Source organism: Drosophila sechellia, chromosome 3R, assembly GCF_004382195.2.
Source record: "Drosophila sechellia strain sech25 chromosome 3R, ASM438219v1, whole genome shotgun sequence".
Classification (NCBI taxonomy): Eukaryota; Metazoa; Arthropoda; class Insecta; order Diptera; family Drosophilidae; genus Drosophila; species Drosophila sechellia.
The window spans coordinates 24,283,457-24,305,751 of record NC_045952.1 but is presented as its reverse complement, the minus strand read 5'-3'; the positions used below and the strand labels follow the sequence as shown (position 1 = coordinate 24,305,751).

The window sequence follows — 22,295 nt, the reverse complement described above, 5'->3', positions numbered from 1 at the left end:
CAAACAATACTAACGAATTTCCAGGAAAATCGCAGCAAAGTTCAATCAGACCTACCACAAATGAGGTGTAGACGCCACCGAGTTGAGATCTATCTATATGTCTATAAGTAGACCAAAACGAGACTTTTGCCATAACAACAGAAAAACATTGGTTCATGTAATTCCCAACTGCACATATAATGCCCTGGTGTTGAAAGTGTAGACAGGGCATATGGAATTTGGGCTGAATTTGATAAAGACTTAAGACAGAATTTCCGTTCTGAAATTACTCGATCAATGCACTTAAAATATTAATTCAGTTCAAGTGGAACTACAGTCCTACCTAATTATCATGAACTTTCAGTAAAGACGATAATTTTTAAGATCCTCTATTTCTAAGACTAATATATTATGTTGCGAAGTTTAATAATATTTATGCTCGGTTATTTAGATTTTTTTGAGAATTTTTTATATTTATATTATAAAGCCAAGAGACTCCTGTTTCGGTATCCGAAAATAGCGATTACAGTCAGGCCACTCAGAGATTAAAGAACACTGATCATTATCTGGCCCAGCGATAGATAGATAGATGGGCTGGCCCTTCACGCCTGCCAAAACCACAAAAGACACATATGTATGTATTTGTTTATATATATGTACATCTGTTTTCCTAAACTCACACTCGACAAAACTTGAACACACGACACGGGGCTGCAGGGCGATAAAATGCAGTGTCAATTGAAGTGCTTGATTAGGCGATTTTCGAGCGATTCGCCAGCGATTTCCAACGCCTGCAATTAGAGACGGCGGCGCACTGCAAAATATACGGAATGGATGGCAGGGGCGTTGGTTTGGTGGGGGTTTTCCGACGGCTCTGTCAGTCACAAGCATCGCGGGGTGGTGCTTGAAAAATGATTTACACGCGCAAATCATAAATTATGCCCATTTCAAGTGGCCCGTTACGCCGGAGAATCCATGACAAATGCAGATGACGCCCAAGCACCGATGACGATGGCGATTGCAATGCAATCTAATGGCTGCTATGATGGTGATTGTGATTGCGGGTTTGATTGAGATTTTCATTGGTACTGGGATGCTGCTAGTGCCGATGATTATTGTGAAGATGACGCATTTTAACTGACTGACCCTAACCGAAACCATTGTCGTCCGCTGGCTGCGGTTTTTCACCGCCTCTTATCATCGACGTCAGCCAGCGCAACTCTAAACAAGCCAAAAGCCAATGAAATCAAATCCACGACACTCCAGTTCAATTTCGAATTTCACACCACTTTCAATCGGACACACACCTGGTTTGATTGAAAGCGGCGACACTTTCAATGCTAATGAGCTGCGATTCCGTTTACCAATCGCCAAAAGGCAATTCAGTTCGCATCGGTCTTCGCTGGGCATCACACCGTAAAACCTTCCGGGTCTCAAAAAAAATCAAAAGAAATTAGTATATTCAAAATACCTATTTGATACCTGGATATAGTTTCGGTGGGCCCATGCAGAACGTCACGACTGTCGTACGATTATCGCACAATTCTCACGTCCGGTTGTCCAGCTTAATTAAAAAATATCTTTGTTTTTCGCACTGATAATCGCGGTGGCAACGCAAAAAGGAAGTCTAGATACATACAGTCTGAAGAACGTATTTTCGTACAGTACGATGTTTAAAAGTGATCTCAGTGTGCTGATTGTAATCTCCTTGGCGTTTTCCTTACACTCAGGTTGGTACTGTAGAAAGTAGGATTCTTTTCCGAGGTCTGTAAAGAAACTACTTCCCTTTCGGAGCCCTTAACCACTTATTTTTAATTAGACTTTAATATCAGATTGAATAATTGGCTGTCCAATTACATGTCTTCTAAGTACACTTTGTGCGATTACCCTATATAACCTTTGTTGGTTCATTCTCAAGTTAGCACTTGAGTCCTTCTTTTGCTTTCTCGGGGGATATTTGCCCACCTTGAGTATAAAATAACAAAAAGTATTTTTAAATTAAAGTGGATTCACGGCATTACGACAAGATAATTACCACTACTTATTCAATATATTTCCACGGAATTCTGTCTAGTTGTGAAATCAGTCGCAATATACCGAAAGTAGAATGATCCCTTATCATAAAAAATACTTTAATTAGTATTTCTAAGGCGTAGATTTATAACTTAAGAAATGGTTGATCGATTCTTAACAACTTGGTTTTGTTTAGTTCCACCTGAATATTGCTTTTACTTTTTAAATAAATTAACCCAGTTGAAGAAGCATTTAAAATTCTTGTAGTTTTAAACAATACATCTTTAGTAACTACTAAAGATCTATCTGTAAATCTGTATTTGTAAACCTATAGATCGCCCAACGATTCCTTGCTCAATCTACCCATTCACATCAACGTACGCTCCATTGATCACTGATCAACAGGTTTGCCTTAAGAGCACCTTGTACACTTAATCTTTGGGGACCTAAGAGTGGAATACAGCATCGATTAAGTTCAGAGAGTGCCTTAATCTGCTAGATCACTCTTTATGTATCTCTTCGACGGGCTCTGGGCGGTTTCTTGTCACTTTTGATAAGGCCACCTTGAGACGGTGCAAAAACAAGCACAATCGCAAACGACAGCCACTCTCGGCTCTCGAATTAAAATCGCTGGCGATTCGCTTAAATTTGCTGGTCAATTCTCTAAACGAATTCAGTTGAAAAAGGCGCGTTGTGCGAAACGGGCATCACAGTTTTTAGCGGTTTATTTTCAACTAAAAAAAAAACAAATAAAAAACTAAAATAAGAAACAAACAAAGCTAAATAAAAACAAACCCCATGTAATTCAAACATTCTACAAATTCGAACGCAAATGCAATGATCTGTTTCTGAAATAAATTTGGAAAGACGCGTTTAGCACGTGCCGCACATTCGCAGACACCTTGAAAATACCGCAAAAATAAATCAAAATAAAAGGCTAAACTGATAAGAGTTTATTTATCTGGGCGAGTAGACGCGTGCTAGCTAAAAATATCGACAACAACAATATTTAATTAATTAATTTGCGCGATCGGAGGGGGCGTGGCTGTTCGCTCAACAAAAATGTAAATTATACTTCGGCTTTTTTAATTGCCAACGTCAACAGAAATGCTTTTGGGAAAAACTAGTTTTTCTTGCTAATATAAAAATTAATATAAAATATTTTACTTATCGTTCGTAATTCCCATAGTTTACTCAAAATAAATGTTATTTTTCGTTAAGTACATATATAATTATTTTCAAAGTTTATTATAAATAAATTTTCTGTGTATTTTTGTGCGTTGCTTTTTTTTTGCTCTCTTCGCATTTTTCGGCGATTTTGTTGTTGCCCGATATTTTTGCTTAAATTTGTATTCGGCCTTTTCGGTTTTTGTATCTTTTTGGCTACGTCGCGTTTTTGTGTGTCGCACGATTTTCAACCAGTTTCTTCAGTCTTCTCATCCCGAAATAAGAAATGAGAAGAGAGACGAAAGTAAAAGAGAATTGGCCGGATCGTGTGTTTGTTTTATTTTTTGGCTGGCAAGCGATTCTTCAATGTTTTCGCGTTAATTCTTGCGTTTATTTTTACGTTGACGCTGGTTCTTTTGGCCATTTCTCTGATTAGATAATCTCTGGCGAAGATCTCACGCTTCCTGCTTAGATAATCGATTCAACCAGGGTCGCCAAAAATCAGCCCACTTAATTTTCCCCCTATCCAATACAGTGTCTATACAAACCTTGTAAGATCCAAGTGATAAGAGTGTGAATAAAGCATTAAACAGACAGCAAAAACTAAAGCAAAAGAAGAGTGAAGACTATCAAAATACCGTACCATGGCCATAGAGTCACGCTCTACGAGCACTGCAAGTGAAACCACAAAATCCGCCATAAAATCAACCACAAGCTCCAAATCTCCAGTAACATTCGGTAATCTCGGCGAGAAAAGACGCGCCGAACAGCTGTTCCGCTGCGCATGCGCCAACTTCAATCTCCTGCTCCTGACTTTGATTCTCGGATTTGGCAAATGCTGCACTGCCACGCCCACGCCGCTGAGCACGCCCTCAACGAACACGCCCACCTCGGCAGTTAGCCCACATAATCCACAAGCGCTGGACGAGGGCGGATCGCTGAGCAAGCTGATCGATGGCAAGGCCTTCATCAACATGGGATTCAAGTTCCTCAACGTTTCCGGAAAGATTGGCACACCCCTCGGCATAGGTGAGAACTGCATTGGCTGATTGAAAAACCGGCGAAAATAGCGAAAAACCAGAAAAGAAGACCGCACAATGGGGCGGGGGGCACAAAGTGCGATGTTTGTTTATAGCCCAGCTTGTGCTAATTTTAGACCACAGATGTCGACGAGGTTGAAGTCGAAAATTATGTTTGGATACCCTGACTGGGGGTATACAAGCTATGCTTCATTTTATCTTTTCATTTAAAAATTTTTATTAAAAACTGCGTTGTAGAACAAACTGAAGTGCTCAACTTGAGCAGATAGTTTAAAATTAAAGCGCGTGCAATTTAATTACAATTTAATCGTTAAAGAATTATCAACAAAGTCTAAGACGCTTTTCATTCAAACTTTATTAAGCTGATAGTGTTTGAGTATTTAGTTATTAAATTATCCACAAGCAATTGAGCAATATAAACGATTATTATAAAATATTACATTATCGTCGCAGCTGCAAGCAATCCTCTTTGAAGGGAAAATAAACCGTCTTGACGTATATGAGTCAATAATAACATTTAAAATATATAGCCTTTCCTTAATACTACTTAATATTGCATTTCTTCATAGCTGATTTATAATCATCATATGATCGTATCGTATCGTATCGTATCATCGTATGATTTATAATCATACCCAATGGCAAGGGTATCACCTGCATGTCGAGTCATTCAAAGCGCTTTGCTCACTTCACACTTCGTGCACTTAAAATGGGCTCAGTTTAAAAGATACAGATACAAGCACCAATGCAGTTGCAGATACAGATGCAAGAGTGCACCTTCCACTTGTTGCACACACACAGACGGTATGCGGATCCACTGTTACCGTGGTATCGAAATAGCCAAGAATTGTTTATCCACTTCCGCATTGATTTCCGCCTGGCTGACCACCGAGTATCTGTATCTTCTAATGGCTTCGCGATAGGAAAAGCGTTTGGCGTCCGTCTGTGACGTTATTTTGTGGCGCGGGGCATTCCAATCATAAATCTAACTTCAAATCTAGCCACCTGCTTTGGCCAATATGGATTTGCGTTTAGTGCTAGCCCTGAACTGGGGATTATCTTATCGGTCAATTTTACGATTTGTTTTTATGCATTTTTCGACCGCCGGGATTTTGCGACTTGAAGATAAGTGGGCAATAAAGGGCAGTCAGACAATAGAAATTTCCTTCTATATATCAAGCATTAATGGATTGATAGTGCAATGAGCTTTGAATTGGTGCAATAAGTCATTCAAATGATCTTGAAATTATATAGAGTATATAAAGAATTAATATTTGATTTTTAAGACGTATTTGAAGTTCTCCTAAGCAAATAATTCTTATTTATTGTTTACACATGTTCTGAAACTATTTTTAAAACGTTAAATCTGTTTTAAGCAGTTCGCACTTTCGAAAATCAATCCACATATTGAGTGCCAAAAAATAGTCTTAAGGCTAAAATTGCCACATTTACTTGCATTTTTGTACTTTGCTCTTGGGAATCTTGGACTTTGCTCTATATATTATAAATTGTTGACAAAAAAAAAAAACACACGTTTTCTTAACCATCTCACAAAAAACAAGGCGCATTTCAGAGATATTTGTATCAGAAATTGACGTAGTCCAGAAATTCAGTGCGCCATCCTATTGCGATGCCTAAGTTAAATTTATATATATTTTTTTTAGGTTTTCAGCATGCAGTGTACTAGGAAAATTCACATAAATATAGACCAAGTCGAGCCCCCAAAATGCTCTGTAGATTTGCGTTGTAATGCTGCCCATCAAGGGTCATTATCTCTTTGGTATTCTCTTTTTTCCCTGCTGACTTATTGTTAATTCCATTTGATTTTTCACGCTTGAGAGTTGCTGTCAGATAAATTAACATATGCTTGATATGATATATGTGTATACATATACTCGCATCTATATGCGACGTGGCAAGGTCGCCGAAGAGAGGCAGAAGTTGATTCAATTTTATTTGTACGCCCCATTTCGCTTCAGTTTTTAATTTATTCGCTGTGCCAACAGATCTCTCTAGCATATAGAACTAGTTTGTGCCAGAACCGATGGCAAACAAACAATAACAATAACAAATAACAATAACAAATTAATAGTGGGCGTGCTCATCTTACGTAGAGAGAATGTTGATGCAGTTTAATTGTTTTGTTTGCTTACAGTAAACATGTTTTGATTGATTCAACTATTCTTGGGAAATTGTTGATGCATCAAATCATTCTCTATAGGACAGCATCCCCCAGGAATCACGTGTTTTGTCATTCCATGTATAACATTAAATTCATTGAGGCAATTATCAATTATCAGGTAATCCATTAACCTTGATTTTGACGCAATCGTGGCGCTGAGCTTATCAAAAGCTGTGCTCCCAGTTGAATTAATATTAATTAGTGTTAAATCGGAAAAAAAGAGAATAATGAACTGATTGCGTTTTTTCCCAGCACTTAACACCTTGCTTAGCCAATATAGTCTTATCAATGTATGCTCATTTTTTTCCCACAGTTATGATTAATTCTTGTTCTAATATGACCATGTGATAAGGGCTTATCAGCTATTTTTTGGCACGCAGTGTCTATTGCTTTTTATTTTTGTTTTTGTTATATACCGAAAAATAATCGTATGATGATGACAACTTGCAGTTTCTGATTTTCGAGCGACGAAGTGAAGTTTATTGGGTTAAGCCAACCGGATTGTGAGTGGACTTGTTTTCGCCTCTACGATTAACAAAATCATTAGCTATGCTAAGCAGTTTGCCTATCGATTTAGTTTATTTATTCATAGTCTCGCATAGCGTCTGAAGTTTGGCCGAAGCTGGCCATAATGGTGATATTGATCTGGTTTTTCGATCTGTGGGGTGTGTCCGCCTCATTACGGAAACTCGGTAATCAATAACCGACTGGTTCAATTTAGTCAAACTCAGTAGGTTGAGATTGTGACAAGGAAACAATGCAACTTAATTGATAGGTGGCAACCGGCTGGAAAATCTATTAGTGGGTTAATTGATGTGCAAACTGACGGTTTAAATCACTTTTCAAGGATGTTATCGCGAGTTATTTTCTGAATTCATCTTGAGTTTTCTAGTAACATGTAGCAAAATTCTTTTAAGAAAGACCCTTATCAATCTCAAGCTATGCTAATTTATTTAAAGGCGCATTCAGGGTCACAAGTTATAAATACTTATTTCTGTTTGCTTGCCTACGCGTAGAGCCTTCATATTATTATTTTTTCATTATCCTATTCAAAATCCTTCTGTGAGCCGCAAGCTAATATTTATTTTTGGACTTTTTCATTCAAACACCCGCCGCATAAGGCAAAGGAACTCATTCATCGTCATGCTTGACGTCATCTGGAATTATTTCAACGAAATTCCCCCATCTGCCCCATAAATACATATATGCATGCATTTGCTCGAATTATAATTTGCCATTTTGTTGACTGTCATCATGCATAATTGAAAACAATTCCCGACCAGCCAGCGCGGCGACACGAAATCGAATTGATTTGACCTTATTGATTGACGGCTGGAAATCGGAGATATCCCATTGTTTATTTTGCCACACGCACTCCACATTGCTGCGAACTTCAGTTACAGCAATTAGCAAGTTTATGCATATGGGAATGGGAATCGAAATGACAATACAGTGGGCCATTGAAATATGCAAAAGTGTGATGGATCGCCACATGGAGCGGGTGGGGGTCATGTGAATGGGTCAAGCGAACAGCTGTCAACGGCAGGCCGCTCGGAAAAACCCTTTTCAAAACGGCTCCACTTCAATATCGCCTCCTTCATTATTATCGCTTTTTCTGGCCCTCTGTTTGTTCAATGGCAATCTATTACATTCATTTTTTTTTATGTGTCACATTTTGTTTTAGGTTCTTACACTAAGAAAAAAAGTAGTAGGATAACAAAAAGGCAGAAATCAATATAAGAAATATTTAAACAAATTTTATCCTAAGCATTACCTACTTATATGAACGCTTTCCCATAATTAATTTTTTTGAGCCCTTATATTATAATAAATACTCGCTATTTTTCTCTGTGTAAAACTGTTGACATTCCTTGGGTTTTCTGGTCGTCTGATGGCTTGTTTCGTTCCGAATATGTGTATTGCATATTTTCAAGGGCTCCTATGTTTTGGATTTTCCTGGGAGGAGGCCAAAAACTTTGTGATCCATTTTGTTTGAGGCTCTTCTGTTGATTAAAAGCTCCCCAGCCATTTGCCTCCATTTTATCGTTTAGTATGCAAATTACTTGTCACACTCACACATATGTATGTACGCAAGCGGATATATATCTGTCTGTGTCTGCAGCTGATTGTTTTTGAAGTTTTTAGCCCTAATCAATTTGAGCCTTTGTTATTTTTCCTTTAATGAGAAAAGTTTGCTCTGTGCGAGAGTGGCCCGTTGAGCCAGTAAGCCCGTAACTCAGAGTCCTTATAATTGGCTTAAAGCGCTTGTTTGCCCATCTAAATCAGCTCTGTTTATGTTGCAGGCCAATCCCTGGAGGCCAAGTGCGATGAGAAGCAGTTCCAGTGCCACAGCGGCGACTGCATCCCCATTCGATTCGTTTGCGACGGCGATGCGGACTGCAAGGATCACAGCGATGAGCAGATTAAGGAGTGCAAGTTTATAGGTGAGTTGCACTGTGAAGCTTATTCGACATTAAAAATATATCATTAGAGAGAGCTAACAAATATAATGACTGCAATTGATATATAAATATAATTAATTTTAATTGCATACAGTATAAAAGTAGTGATATATTGAATAACATTATTTATATTTCTGTGATGTCCAAACTAGTTAAAGCTTTTGACACCACTGCAAACCAAATAACTTGACTAATATCTAACATATTACCCTAACTAGCCTGATAAATATATTTGCTGAATAATATATCTACATTAAAGCTATAATATATGGTTTTCAGTAAGTTAGTAATGAATAAATTTAAGATTAAACAATAGGTAGCTTCCTTAAATAGTAATATTTTGTAGGTATCCATTACATTTGTAGCAATAATTTTGTGAGGGAAGCTCCCATCATGATTGCAATCAAAAAAGGGAATCACTTGCAATCGTAATTTGGCCGCCGTTTTTGATTGCATACTTCCAGGCGGTCGTTGTAACAGAGCGCCCACAATGGCGTCCGCGTAATTAGGCATGGTCAGCATTTGGTCATTTGTCGGTTTTCCTTTTGTTTGAATCAAACCTGAAACTGCCATCGAAATGGAAACCGAAACTAGTTTGCAACATTTACGCATCGCAATTGTCGCTGTCTGGTGACCAAAAACTGTGCCATGGCATTCCCTCGCCGCGAGTATCTTTGTATCTGTGTATCTGCGAGCTCATTGTATCTGCAACGCACTTAGCATTTAGCTGACTGCAACATGCCGCTCTGTTGCATCAGCAATTTTTTTGTGCCACTGTCTGCCGCTTTATCATCTCGCCTCGCACGAGACTTTTGCGACTTATGGCGGCCCAATGATCGTAAAAGGAAACTATGTGAGGTCGTTTGCTCTGCTCGCGGTTGTTTATCTCCCAACTTTAACCAGCCAGCCAACTAGTGCCAGACACCGAAAACTGAGCAATCGAAATGAGTGCATCCATTTTGGGATTCTTGCGGCGCATAATGCAATGCGTTTATGTAACTTACTGCTGGGGCGAATAGCAGCACCCAGGAGAGAAATTGATAATGAGCAGCAGAATGGGGCAGGAAAAAATTGCATTGCTTTTGAACTTGGGGGAATTCGATAAGAGTGAGCTTGGATTTCCCAAAGAATGCCATCCGTAATTATGCTAAATGCTATAAACGGAACTGCATTATCTCAGTTTATTTATGTTACTGCGACATTCAAAGTGTTTTGTGGTGCAGCGCAAAATGCGTCGAGTGGGTAGGTTATTAGGTTCGCCTTGCAACATAGTAAAATAAAAAAAAAAAAAACAAAATAAAATAATTATTTTAGAATTTTTTTAGTTTTCTGTGTCAAAAGGATACCTGTTCTTCTAGGACACATCCTGTAATGACTCCAATTTCACACTCATAACAATAATCGAGAATTACTCAAATGGTTCACTCATTTCAAATCCACTCATCCAGCGATGATTGGACTCAACTCGAGTCGGATTTTTGCACTCGACTCGCTCGAGTTTGGCAAGCTTTCGATTTCTCGGCTGCTGCGGAGGCTGCAAACAACTTTGGGCGGAATTGTTTTTAAGGATAGCCGCTCTGCAAGCAACCACTCAGTTGGCGGCGAACCTCTCAACCAAACGGATGTAAGCGCGCAAAAGTGTGAAAGGACTGCCTCCTTAGCTAAAAGGGGAATTTGCATATAAATATATATATATATACTATATATATAAACATAAAAAATACGGTGAAAAGCCAGGCAGCGAAAGTGTGCCAAGTGTGTAAGTGTGTGCCAAAAAGAAAGGATAAAAAGCCAAGAAAGGATAAACAAATTCAGCGAAAATATTTAAGGCTAATCGGACGACGACCAGACGTAGTCTGCGTTGCCAAGATTCGTTTTATCTCTGACAAACCGCCAGCAGCAGGACATGGAAATCCTGGGTGCCACCAAGCACCCCAAAAGATATGCCCAAGAAGCCCTGTGCCTCTCGGCTTGTCCGGGCCAGACTTATCCTCAAAGTCAATCGGTGACAGTTGATGGGGCTCACTTCCACAAGCCCCCAACAAAAACAGCCGCTCCTCTTGCCATTTATCATTGAGTTGAACATTAAATGAGTTTCCGCCATTTGGCCCGTCGTCTGACCCCAAAAATGGATTATCATGTTTACAATTTATATGTCTGTTTGTCCGTTTTGCTCGTAATGAACTTGAAATGTGCTGCTCGAGGGCAGTTTTTGTTTGCGGAAATTATGCAATCAATTTGTGCAAGTTGGCTGGACCACTTAAATATGTCACCCGAGTGTCCTGGCTGGAAATTGTCGTGTTTTGTTTGTCAATCATAAACGAGAGTCTTGGCCAAACGAAGCGCTCATCGCCTAATCTTCTGCAGCTCCTCAAGGAAAGCACATTGTGAAAGTCGCGGGAAAAACTACAGAAAATGGGGCGCATTTGGTGTTTACTCTTCGTTAGCAGTTTGCTGCACACACAGAGCCAAAGTTTTCGCGTTCTGGCCATAAATGGTATGAAAATTATGTTGATTATTTCGTTTGGTCCGAATTTAATGGTCAAACATAATATTTGAGTTGACACTAGTATAAATGAAGTGAACTGTTTATTTATGGACATTTAATAACTAAAATAATCGCAGAAATATACGCCATACTAGAGTTATTTAAATAGAAACTACGCGCATAGTCGAAACATAATTTATGCATATCATGCATAATTCCAGCTTATTTGCCAAAATGAGTAAATAAATAAACTAAGAGCTCGATGGATTTTCAAATGCAAACAATTAAATTAAATATATATTCCAGTTGGCTGTCACTGCGACTAAGTCTTAAGTACTCTTTAAAAGTCTGTAGTGTTGCTATCATGTCCTTTTATCAGCCTTCTTTAAGAGACCCAAAACGACACTGTTGAAATGCCGAAGCACACTCGGTTTAACTAGTCCAAGTTTGGCGGCAAACTTTTAACTATTATCAGGTGGAAAACTTTTCGACACCTTTTAACTTAAATTAAACACACCGAAATCCCAATCATCTGGATTTACAGAAATCCCGAGTTCTCCTCCGGAGTTTTTTTGCCCGTTTTCCGCATTTCCCGGAGCCTGTATCCTTTATGCAGGATTCCGGCTATGCCTCGCATGCAACAGAATATTTTTGCAAGCGCCGCTTAACATTTGCATACAAATTGGCTGAGAGCAGAGACTGAGCGGGAAAATACACGGAAACATCAACTGCCAAAGGCCAAAGTTTTTTAATCAACTGAAAAGCCGTTTAAACTTAGTTAAAAAATAAATTATGCCGCAAAATGCTGCATGACAGCGCAACTTTCCTATTCCTTCCATTTTTTTTTTTATTTGTTTATGGCAATTTTGTCCCGTTTTTGGGAGTGGCCTGCTAAAATGCAATCAATGAAGGATTCGCCCTGTCATGTCAGACATGATGCAAAAAGTGCTGTAATTTGATTTTTAATTGGAGACCGGAGCCGGCATCCCATTTTAATATGAGCAGATCAGCAGATATTACCAATTTGCCCGCTGGGCACAATTCCCAGAAAATAATGTCAAATATTAGCAAAAACGAACCGCAAGGAATAACAACATAAAACCGAATCGACAATCATTGAACCAAAAGTGGGTGTGGGGCAAATGTTTTTCACTCCCCTGCACTTGTTTCCTTTCATTCGGTTTTATACATTTTATTCTCGCTCGGGTCACACATGTGGCCAATTTTTATTGTTCACTGAATGTGTATTTATATTTGCCTTTTTTGTTTTGCCTTTTTTTATTTTACTTTTTTTTTAACAAATATTGGCACACATCAAAGTTTTGTTTTGCGCACACACAAACAATTTTTTTGTTGCCACATTTCGTTGGAATTCATAAAAAGTTTAGAAAAGTAATCATATAAAATGTTATTGATATGGCCAACAACAGGCCTGACAAGCATAAAAATTGATTAAACTTTACAGGCCCAAAATAAACGCATTTCCTTTGGCGCTGGCCACGATTTGCATAATCAACAGCAATTCTCAAAGGCCACAAGGCATTTTCATATCATTTACACCGAAAATATTCGGAATTCCATTTTATAGTGATCGTAAAAATAGCCCAAAAGTGCCCGAAGAATTTGTTAAATGCCAGGACCTTCTCCTTCCTTTTTCCTTCAAGGAAATTTTCTAATTGCCATGGCTGTTTGCCGAAAGTATGCAATAGAATTTTGTGACCAGCTTTTCCGGCTGCGGGGCGGTGAAAAAATCGCTGCGTTTCATAGCAACAAGTCAGCGGAATCTAAAACCGACTAATCCGATTACAAGCCATACACGTACTACATATATATGTATATATATATTTATACATATATGTATCTGTGTACACACGCGGTGTAAAATAAAAATGACACATTTTTGCTGCCCCTTGGAGTGGCATTGAAAAGCCATTGCAGCGCTCTTTTTGTTTGTGCTTGTGGGTTATTTTCCCTGCTCAGCACGTGCTCAAGTGCGAGTAAATAAATATGTGTGTGTGTTCATAAACACACACGTGTGGGCGTGGCCACACATACGTACATATACTCACAAACACGCGCATACTTCTGAGTGGCCCCTATTTCCTCTGCTGTTTGTTTGGCTTTTGTTTTTGATACGGGACGCCTGCAGAGTTCAAAGCCAGGCAAACATACAACTGCGGTCGAACTAAGACCTACTTCGGCCAACAAAAATTCTTCGAATTTCAAATGTTTTTGTGTGTCAATAATGCCTATTTAAATAGGGCTTTAAAAAGTCAATCAAGTCTAACCGCCATTCGACTTAATATGGTTAATTGCTGAATCAAAACAAGAAGGCGCTTTTGTTTAAACTCTTAATTTTTGCATTTAAAGTTACTATTAGCAAATATGTAAATATGTATGTAATATCAGCTTAAGTCTAAGTGTGTTCTTTATCCACTCACAAACTACTTACTAAACCAAATTAAGTTAGTTTTAAGCAATAAATTGATGACGTAAAGTAGCTCGAAATAAATCACTTTAGTCTATTTATTCAACTGCAACATCAGAGCAACCATGATTTAACCCGATTTTCCTGCTTTTCGCAGAGGCCACTTGCTCGTCGGACCAATTTCGCTGCGGGAATGGCAACTGCATACCGAACAAATGGCGCTGCGATCAGGAGAGCGATTGTGCCGATGGCTCCGATGAAGCCAACGAATTGTGCAGTAAGTATTGCGCCGCTACCTGGCGCTGAAGTCCTTTGAATCCGCGTGTACGGATACGGGGAATCCCGCGGAGAATGCGCCAGTCATTTAGCTAACCGACGACTATTTCGATTGTGTGTGTTTAGTGAACGCCTGTCCCAACAACGAGTTCAAATGCCAAACGGTCGACCAGTGCATTCCGCGCAGCTGGCTCTGCGATGGCAGCAACGATTGCCGCGACAAGTCCGATGAGGCGCACTGCAGTAAGCTCAGAACTAGAACCACTTCGTCCTTGCAATCGATACGAAACAAAGCAAATGCAAAAGCAAATACCACACACTGCCCATCCACCCACTGTGTGCCGTATAATCGCTTTCACTAACCAACTTGCCGCATAACTCATACGCACCCTTAATGGAGTGGCGCGCTTGCATAATTTTCGCAACAATTTTCCCCCCATGTGCTTAGAAGTTTAATCAAGTCATTGAGAGTGAGAGTCCTGCGAGTGTGTGTGTTTGAGCATCGAGTGTGCTTGTGTGTTGGTGTGAGTGCGCGGGCGTATTGTGTACTCATTCCCAGCGGCTCTTGACAACAAGTATACGACGCGTTGTCGCTGGGGCACGACAATATCGCATGAAATTCGTTTAATACCCACCCGCAGACAAGTGTGCTGCTGCCACAGGATGCCTGTCGCTTTCAGGGTTCAAGTACAGTCGAGCTTCTACGAAAGCAACTTGATTTGTTCTTAAATAAAATAGCGTTAAAACTTGTAAGCTTGTTTTCAGAAGACTATACCTTTTGTTAGGTAAAAGTACATGTAGAAATGTTTTACTTTAATGAAGTACTGGATTTAATCCGATGCTAGTTTTGGGACATCGAAGTCTTAGATACGTTCCAAGTCCAAATATTTTCCCTTTGTATATGTTAGCGATAAATCAATGGTTATACATGGCGAATGCGTGATGTGTCGAAAGTAATGACAACTACAATCCGATGCTTTCTCTTCCCTTTCTCCCATCTTTAATAATCGCTGCACATCGATATCGTTAGGAGCTCGAACCTGTTCACCGGATGAATATGCCTGCAAGAGTGGCGAGGGGCAATGTGTTCCTTTGGCCTGGATGTGCGACCAGAGCAAGGACTGCAGCGATGGCTCCGACGAGCACAACTGCAGTAAGAATAACCCACCAGTCTTTCCTTCTTTAAGTTGGAGTAGAGAAATTCTTTTTGTTCTATCTGAAATTTCTAAAATCTTTCTTTAGTTAACTTCATTTTTTACCAAGCTTCTAAATATTTATTTTAATTTAGATTTCTTCGAAATGTTTTCCTCTACCTCAAGTGTTTTATATATTTGTTTTCTACCCAGTGGAGCAGTTTAAATTTAGCTATTTTATTTACTTGCTTCGGTTCAACTTTAGTTAAGACAAATGCCTTGAGTTCCAGTTGAGCTTCTCCTGGATGTACATTGTACAAACACAATTTTAGTAGCTGCCTTCCGCATCCAACTGGCATCTGAGCTAGCCCCATTCACCCTCTGAAAACTAAACCTCATTGCTAACTTATTCCAACTATTGAGGCAACCGCACTTCATTTGGCTTTTGGTTTTTAGTTGGCTGCCATTCGAGCTTGCAGCTTGCTGTGGCAAGGATTCCGATGACCCCGAATGGAGTGCGGATAATCATTTCATACTGTACTTAGAACCCAGATGTGGGAGAACGGTAGAATTACACTGCATTCGTATTTGATTTGTGTATGTTTATTTTCCTTGTTAGAAAGTTCAATTAAAAGGTTCCACATCATTTGAAAATACATCTTATTGTATACTTGTGCATTCCTGTAAGTTTCTCGTTTTACCAAGTGCATCGTAACTTCAACTTACCTAAACTCCATTTTCCACGCTTCAGCACCACGCCATAAAGTAACCCCCATTTCCAACCCATCATAACTTCCCAGTCACTTCATTTTGGCTTTGACTTCTATTGTTTGCCTCGTATTTGTTGCAACTCCCTTTGTGGCGAGTTAAGCCTAAATATTTTTGATAAATTCGCAGACCAGACCTGTCGTGCCGACGAGTTCACCTGCGGCAATGGACGGTGCATCCAGAAGCGATGGAAGTGCGACCACGACGACGACTGCGGCGACGGATCCGACGAGAAGGAGTGCCCAGTGGTGCCCTGCGACTCCGTGGCGGAGCACACCTGCACGAATGGAGCCTGCATCGCCAAGCGTTGGGTCTGCGACGGTGATCCGGACTGCTCCGATGGCTCCGATGAGCGGGTGAGTGAATAATGCCGGCCATAAATTTCCATTCCTTGCTAGTCCGCAGAGAAACTTACCCTTATCCTTACTCAAACCGAGACCCAGACCCAAACCCCTGCCCCTGCCTTTGAAACATCCTTCCGTTTTTTGGTGCTCGCCTAAGCTACATGAATTATGGCCAAGTTGGGCATAACTCAGCGCCCTGCCAGCTTTGGCAGCTTTTGTTGTCAACGCATGGCACGCATAAAATTGCATTTTTGCATGCTCAGGGGGTGCATAATTTCCCCTGTGTGCGGCCATTTTCCCCTTTGCATACTTTTCCGCAGGAAAACTTGCCAAACTGAGGGCCGGAAACTTTGCCTGGTTCCGCAGCCTAACCCTGGTTTTATTTTGCACCTTTCCCACAAAACGAAAATGTCAGCAATTTAAGCTATTTAAGTTGAAGTGCATCCTGGATTCCTGAGCAGTAGTGTTCAAATACTTTAGTGCAAATTACTCTTAAATAAAATAAATTAAAGCGATATCAGCACATTCAATAACTTACAAGAAGAAGTATTCAAATTTATGGAATTATTGAACCACACTTATAAAAACTTCTCGGCTCTTATTATTTAAGTCCTGTGCGAATGTTACCAAGACGACCACGCCCTGCTTGTCGCACGAATACCAGTGCAAGGATCGCATCACCTGCCTGCATCACAGCTGGCTCTGCGATGGTGATCGCGACTGTCCCGATGGCGACGACGAGCACACGGCCAACTGCAAGAACGTCACCTGCCGGGCGGACCAGTTCCAGTGCGGCGATCGCAGCTGCATTCCAGGACATCTCACCTGCAACGGTGACAAGGACTGCGCCGATGGCAGCGACGAACGGGATTGCGGATTGAGTCTGAGTCTGGGAGTCAACCAAGGAGGATGCAACTCAACCAGCGAATTCGACTGCGGTGGAGGTCAGTGTGTTCCCCTCTCGAAGGTTTGCGACAAGAGGAAGGATTGTCCGGATGGCGAGGACGAGCCGGCTGGAAAGTGTGGGATAAACGAGTGCGCCTCGAAGAACGGAGGCTGTATGCACCAGTGCATCGATCTGAAGGTGGGCCACCACTGCGAATGCCACGAGGGCTACAAGTTGTCTCCGGACAAGCGGAACTGCCAGGACATCAATGAGTGCGAAGTCCCGGGAAAGTGCTCTCAGATATGCGTGAACGAAATGGGGGGCTTCAAGTGTGAGTGCGAAGCGGGCTACATGAGGGATCCCAAAAATCACACCAGATGCAAGGCCAGCGAAGGACACGCCTCCCTCCTCCTGGCCAGACGCCATGACATCCGGAAGATAGCACTCGACCACATGGAAATGACGTCCATAGTGAATAGTACAAAGGCAGCCACTGCCCTGGATTTTGTGTTCCGCACGGGAATGATCTTCTGGAGCGATGTGACCACCCAGAGTATATATAAAGCACCGATTGATGAGGGAAACGAAAAGACGGTGGTGCTGACAAAGTCCTCGGTGACCTCGGATGGCCTGGCTGTCGATTGGATCTATAACCATGTCTACTTTACGGACACTCATAAGTGCACCATCGAACTGACCAACTTCGAGGGCAGCATGGGCAAGGTCCTGGTAAAGGACTCCCTGGACATTCCGCGCTCCATTGCTCTGGATCCCATCGAGGGCTGGATGTACTGGTCCGACTGGGGCGCCTCTCCGCGAATCGAAAGGGCGGGTATGGATGGCTCTCACCGCACCACCATCATTAGCTATGACGTCAAGTGGCCCAATGGTATCACCCTGGACCTGGTTAAGAAACGCATCTACTGGGTAGATGGCAAGCTTAACGTTATCTCGTCGGCGAACTATGATGGCTCACAACGGAGCCAGGTGCTCTACTCTGGCGAATACCTGCGACATCCCTTCTCAATCACCACCTTCGAGGACAATGTGTACTGGACCGACTGGGACAAACAGGCGGTCTTCAAGGCGAACAAGTTCACCGGTGAGGATGTGGAGCCCGTTACAGCAATGCACATGGTAAGTTATATTAGATGATGATATTAACTTATATGTGAAACCACAAACCCTTCTTCAAAATCTTTACCTATAGTTTATTCATTTTTTTCTTTATAGCTCCAGCATCCGATGGTGGTGCATGTGTACCATCCTTACCGCCAACCGGATGGCGTGAATCACTGCCAGTCGGTGAATGGACACTGTTCTCATCTCTGCCTGCCAGCTCCCAGAATCAATGAGAGGAGTCCTCGCATATCCTGCGCCTGTCCCACGGGTCTGAAGCTGATGGTCGATGGCCTCATGTGCGTCGAGGATCGTAAGTACTCGAGAACTTTCATTAACTCTTTAGCCATTTTGCTTTTAACTTAACCAGCATGGCTTTGATTTTGATTTTATGCTTACTAATAAACCCCCAAACCCGATTCCCCAATCCGGCATGACTTGCATCCGCATGTAGCACTTTATTTGCCACCAGTCACGAGACCCCCGCGAGCCCGCAAAACGAAACCGAGGACAAAATCCCCGAGGAGGCGGCTGCCCACGGGTGTCCAGCTGGGACATGCTGACATTCGGATCGAAATTAACGATGATCTTCAGCTGAGCACCAGGCTACCCCTGTTGCCCACGACTTTCGGTAGGAGTGACCAACGCGTTCTGTGTCATTTTCCTTTGTGTCTTTTTGTGGTCCACCCTAAAAGGGTGGTCTCCATCTACGTGTTGTGCTCATTATGTCCTCGATAGTCATTTTGTTTTTGTTCCACATTAAAATATATGTTTAATACATTATAAAAGTCTACCAAGAATAATTTCATCACGCTTACATATTTACGCTTATATATTTACCATGTTATTGTTTTGTCATGTATAAATATAAGTGGATTTGTCAATTTTGCTTCAACTTAAAGTTGAAGAAATATCTTGATAAATGTGTAAAGCTGATTTAAATTAGGTTTGACACGCCAATCATTCAAAGATGTCCCAAAAAACACATTCGACTTGTACACACATTACCGTCGCTCAACTTTAGATTTTTAAATGACAAAACGGAAGCGACGAAAACTTAATCAGCGGCACGTCAACGTAAATTTTGATTAATAAGACTCTCGAGCAACTTGATAGTTATCCTTTCGGATGGGTTGACAACCCAGGGACTTCCTCTCAATTTATAAGTTCGACGTCTACCCTGTCACTGTTTTTTTTGGTCTCGATTCACGCACTGTTTATAAACACTTTCGTGGGATTCTGATTCAGATTTATTGCAAGCGTATTAATCAAACTGCTCCCCAAGATCCGCACTCCACCAGAGCGCCTTTGTGCGGATGCAGCCAACCCACAACATTGGCTTTGTCATGGCCCACATTAATCATCATCAAGGAGCTCGGTAGGGGTATATCCCCATATATCCTTGACAGTTTCATAAATGCCAACGCAGTTGAGCCACTTGCATTGCCGCCAACCGCAAGTAGGCCCTCGCCCGGCCCAACACTGCAATTGAAACCTCTAAAGAGAAGCCATCAAGCACCACCCCAATCCCATCCTGTTCCATCATCCCCTAGCCCACAATCCCCAGCCGCAAAGTATGAGGTTAATATCGGAGGTTTCGAGTGACGCCTCCATCCCCAGAGGAGTGTTTGCTTTAAAGTGCGGCTCAACTTAATGTTGATAACTTTTAATGTTTTTTGACTAGCAGCAAACTGAAAGAACTCCTCCCGCGACGCCTGACAAAAATCCCATTAAATGCGCTGCGTTAACGATGTCATTAGGTTTGCCATTCCCAATGCCATTGCCAATGCCATTTTCATTCCCAATCTAAGTCGGCGGCAGGCCGCTTCTTTCGCATAAAAGTTTGCGCCATCAAAGGCGCGAGCGCGTTTAAGTGTTTATTTGCGCCTAAATGCGCACTTTGAGCGATTTGATTGAAAATTCCTTCCCTGCTGTGGAGAATGGAGGAGTTTAGGGGGATTCTAAGCGGCTTGGATTTTGATGTTGATTCCCTTTTTTACTCTGCTCCTTTATTGCAATGATTTCCGTTCTCCTTTTTATACAGTTTTCCCTTTTGTTTATCCTTGCCGAAGGTGAAGTAGCGTATGTAAGCCCTGTCATCGTGCAACAAAATCTGTTTTAAAGGGTTGGAAAAATGTCGTAGTTGGCCAAAACATTAAATTTACAGGATTTTTTTAGATCCTGATTAAACTCGCTTTTAATGTTGTGTGTCAATTATTAAGAATTTTAAACTTTTTGTGGCTTGTTCACAGTTTCAACTATTTCAATTTATTTGAGAGCTCTACAAATTTGTTAAACACGTATGTTGTTTCTATTGTTACATTTATGAATATGTTTATAAACTAATATACGTTTGTGCCAGTTGTGTTCATATATGTTCGTTCGTTTTTTGTTCTTCTATTATTTTATTGAAAATTTGTCTAATTCCGAACTCATTTTTTCCGCAGTTGCCGACCAGCGTCCAGTGAAAAACCATACTCAAATCGAAAAGACCACAACGCCCAGTGAGCAGCCGGATTCCGGCTTTATTGCACTGGTGGTCATAGCCAGTCTCAGTGGATTCGCTGTCCTGCTATCGGTGGTAAGTTGGTTGGACAGAGATTTGTAGACATTCCGGGGGGTATTCAATTAACTAATCAATTTATGTGGTTCGTGACAGCTCCTGCTCATTGGCTACCGCTACTGCAGCAAGCGGCGCATCAACTCGATGAACTTCGAGAATCCCATCTACCGCAAGACCACCACCACAGAGGACCACTTCAGTTTGCGCAAAAACCTGCCGGCGCGGATCTACGACCACACCAGTGTCATGGATGAGGAGGTGGGTTTCCAACTATTAATTACCATACAACTATACAAACTATAAATATCAAAGTATAATGATTATCATTGGGTTTAAGACACAATCTTCCCTAATATTAATTGTTATAATTATTATAACTTTTCTTACTTTATCTTGCAGTACTCACCCGTCATAGGCATATCCTCGTATTAGATTGATTCCTCTGGAATCGTGTGAAATGTGGATTGGATTATTGTTGCGCTTGGTCGCTGGGAAAATTAGATGACCAATGCTAACTCGAGACCCGCGGCAGAAACACACACGCCTGAAGACTGAGCAACTCTGTGTATTGTGTAAATTAATTATTTTAAAATTTTAAGGCACGGCAAGGACGGCGGGTCACCTTGGAGCGCATCCTTAAAGGATGCTGTACAAAATACTATGTCGCAGAGTTCTATCACAAATAAACAAAAGAGATAACAAAACAGAAATAGTTACGAGAAACGTAAAAGGAAAAGAGAAATCTAATTGCTAATTATAAATTACATAGTTCCAAACTGTATATAGCTGTAAGTGTGCATTATTTTTAAATGACGCAAATTAATATTACTATACGTAAACATGACAAAGAGATCATTATGCTTATGGTCTACTATTAGAGCGAGTTGAGAAATTATATTTCTGTTGTCGAGGAGCAGAGTCGTTTTATTATATTAAAATTATTACTACATATAGTACGTATTAGCCTTTTGTTAACTGTATTTGATAAGTGTACATACATATGAATATGTTTCCCAACTGAAAAGAAAATATGATGAATAATAAACTCAGAACATACTTATGTGTAGCGTACTCCTGTGATATAATTACCTGGCTTTGTGGATGGGATTTTAATTTGATTGAATTTAAAGTGGTAAGTAATTCCTACTGTTGCCAGATATTTTTCCACACTTTCGCCGAATTTCTAGCATTTTGTTTCATCTTCAGGTGCACAGGTGTTAAAAATGAACATATATTTCTGTTCCTTGACGAAATCTCAATTGGAAATGTACCGTAGGGGAATAATTCATCAAAGCTTGATGGTTTTACACTTTGATGATATCCAGACTTGCTAAAAGCCCTTCGTGTTTCTCAAGCATCTTTGTTATTCAAATGGAAACCATGTTATGAATTAAAATGCAGAGGCACAGATGTTGTCAATAGATCAATTTCCGCTCAAGTAAATGGT

At 40.8% G+C, this 22,295-nt stretch overlaps 1 protein-coding gene across 11 annotated transcripts; it reads left to right on the top strand.

Annotated features, from left to right (window-relative positions):
• Positions 1-1,411: 1,411 nt before the first annotated feature.
• Positions 1,412-21,919, top strand: LOC6616961 (very low-density lipoprotein receptor). Of its 11 annotated transcripts, XM_032722258.1 has the most exons (13): positions 2,598-2,792; positions 3,695-4,188; positions 8,685-8,825; positions 13,917-14,036; positions 14,162-14,278; positions 15,066-15,188; positions 16,066-16,292; positions 16,891-18,303; positions 18,400-18,598; positions 18,740-18,916; positions 20,733-20,866; positions 20,945-21,106; positions 21,248-21,919. In XM_032722258.1, the coding sequence occupies exons 2-13, from the start codon at positions 3,804-3,806 to the stop codon at positions 21,278-21,280; spliced, it is 3,231 nt and encodes a 1,076-aa protein (XP_032578149.1). In that variant the 5' UTR covers positions 2,598-2,792; positions 3,695-3,803; the 3' UTR covers positions 21,281-21,919. The 11 variants fall into 11 exon arrangements, with proteins under 11 accessions (XP_032578144.1, XP_032578147.1, XP_032578149.1 ...); XM_032722247.1 differs by lacking the exon at positions 14,162-14,278; XM_032722248.1 differs by lacking the exon at positions 15,066-15,188 and having other exon boundaries at positions 2,602-2,792.
• The last annotated feature ends 376 nt before the right edge of the window (positions 21,920-22,295 follow it).

What these genes read in the sequence shown, in the direction of transcription:
- LOC6616961 (XM_032722258.1), top strand. Translation starts at nt 3,804, where the DNA reads ATGGCCATAGAGTCACGCTCTACGAGCACTGCAAGTGAAACCACAAAA. An exon ending in CCGATGGCTCCGATGAGCGG is followed by an intron (nt 16,293 to 16,890) that starts GTGAGTGAATAA and finishes TTATTATTTAAG; the next exon opens with TCCTGTGCGAATGTTACCAA. An exon ending in CCTCATGTGCGTCGAGGATC is followed by an intron (nt 18,599 to 18,739) that starts GTAAGTACTCGA and finishes ATCCGCATGTAG; the next exon opens with CACTTTATTTGCCACCAGTC.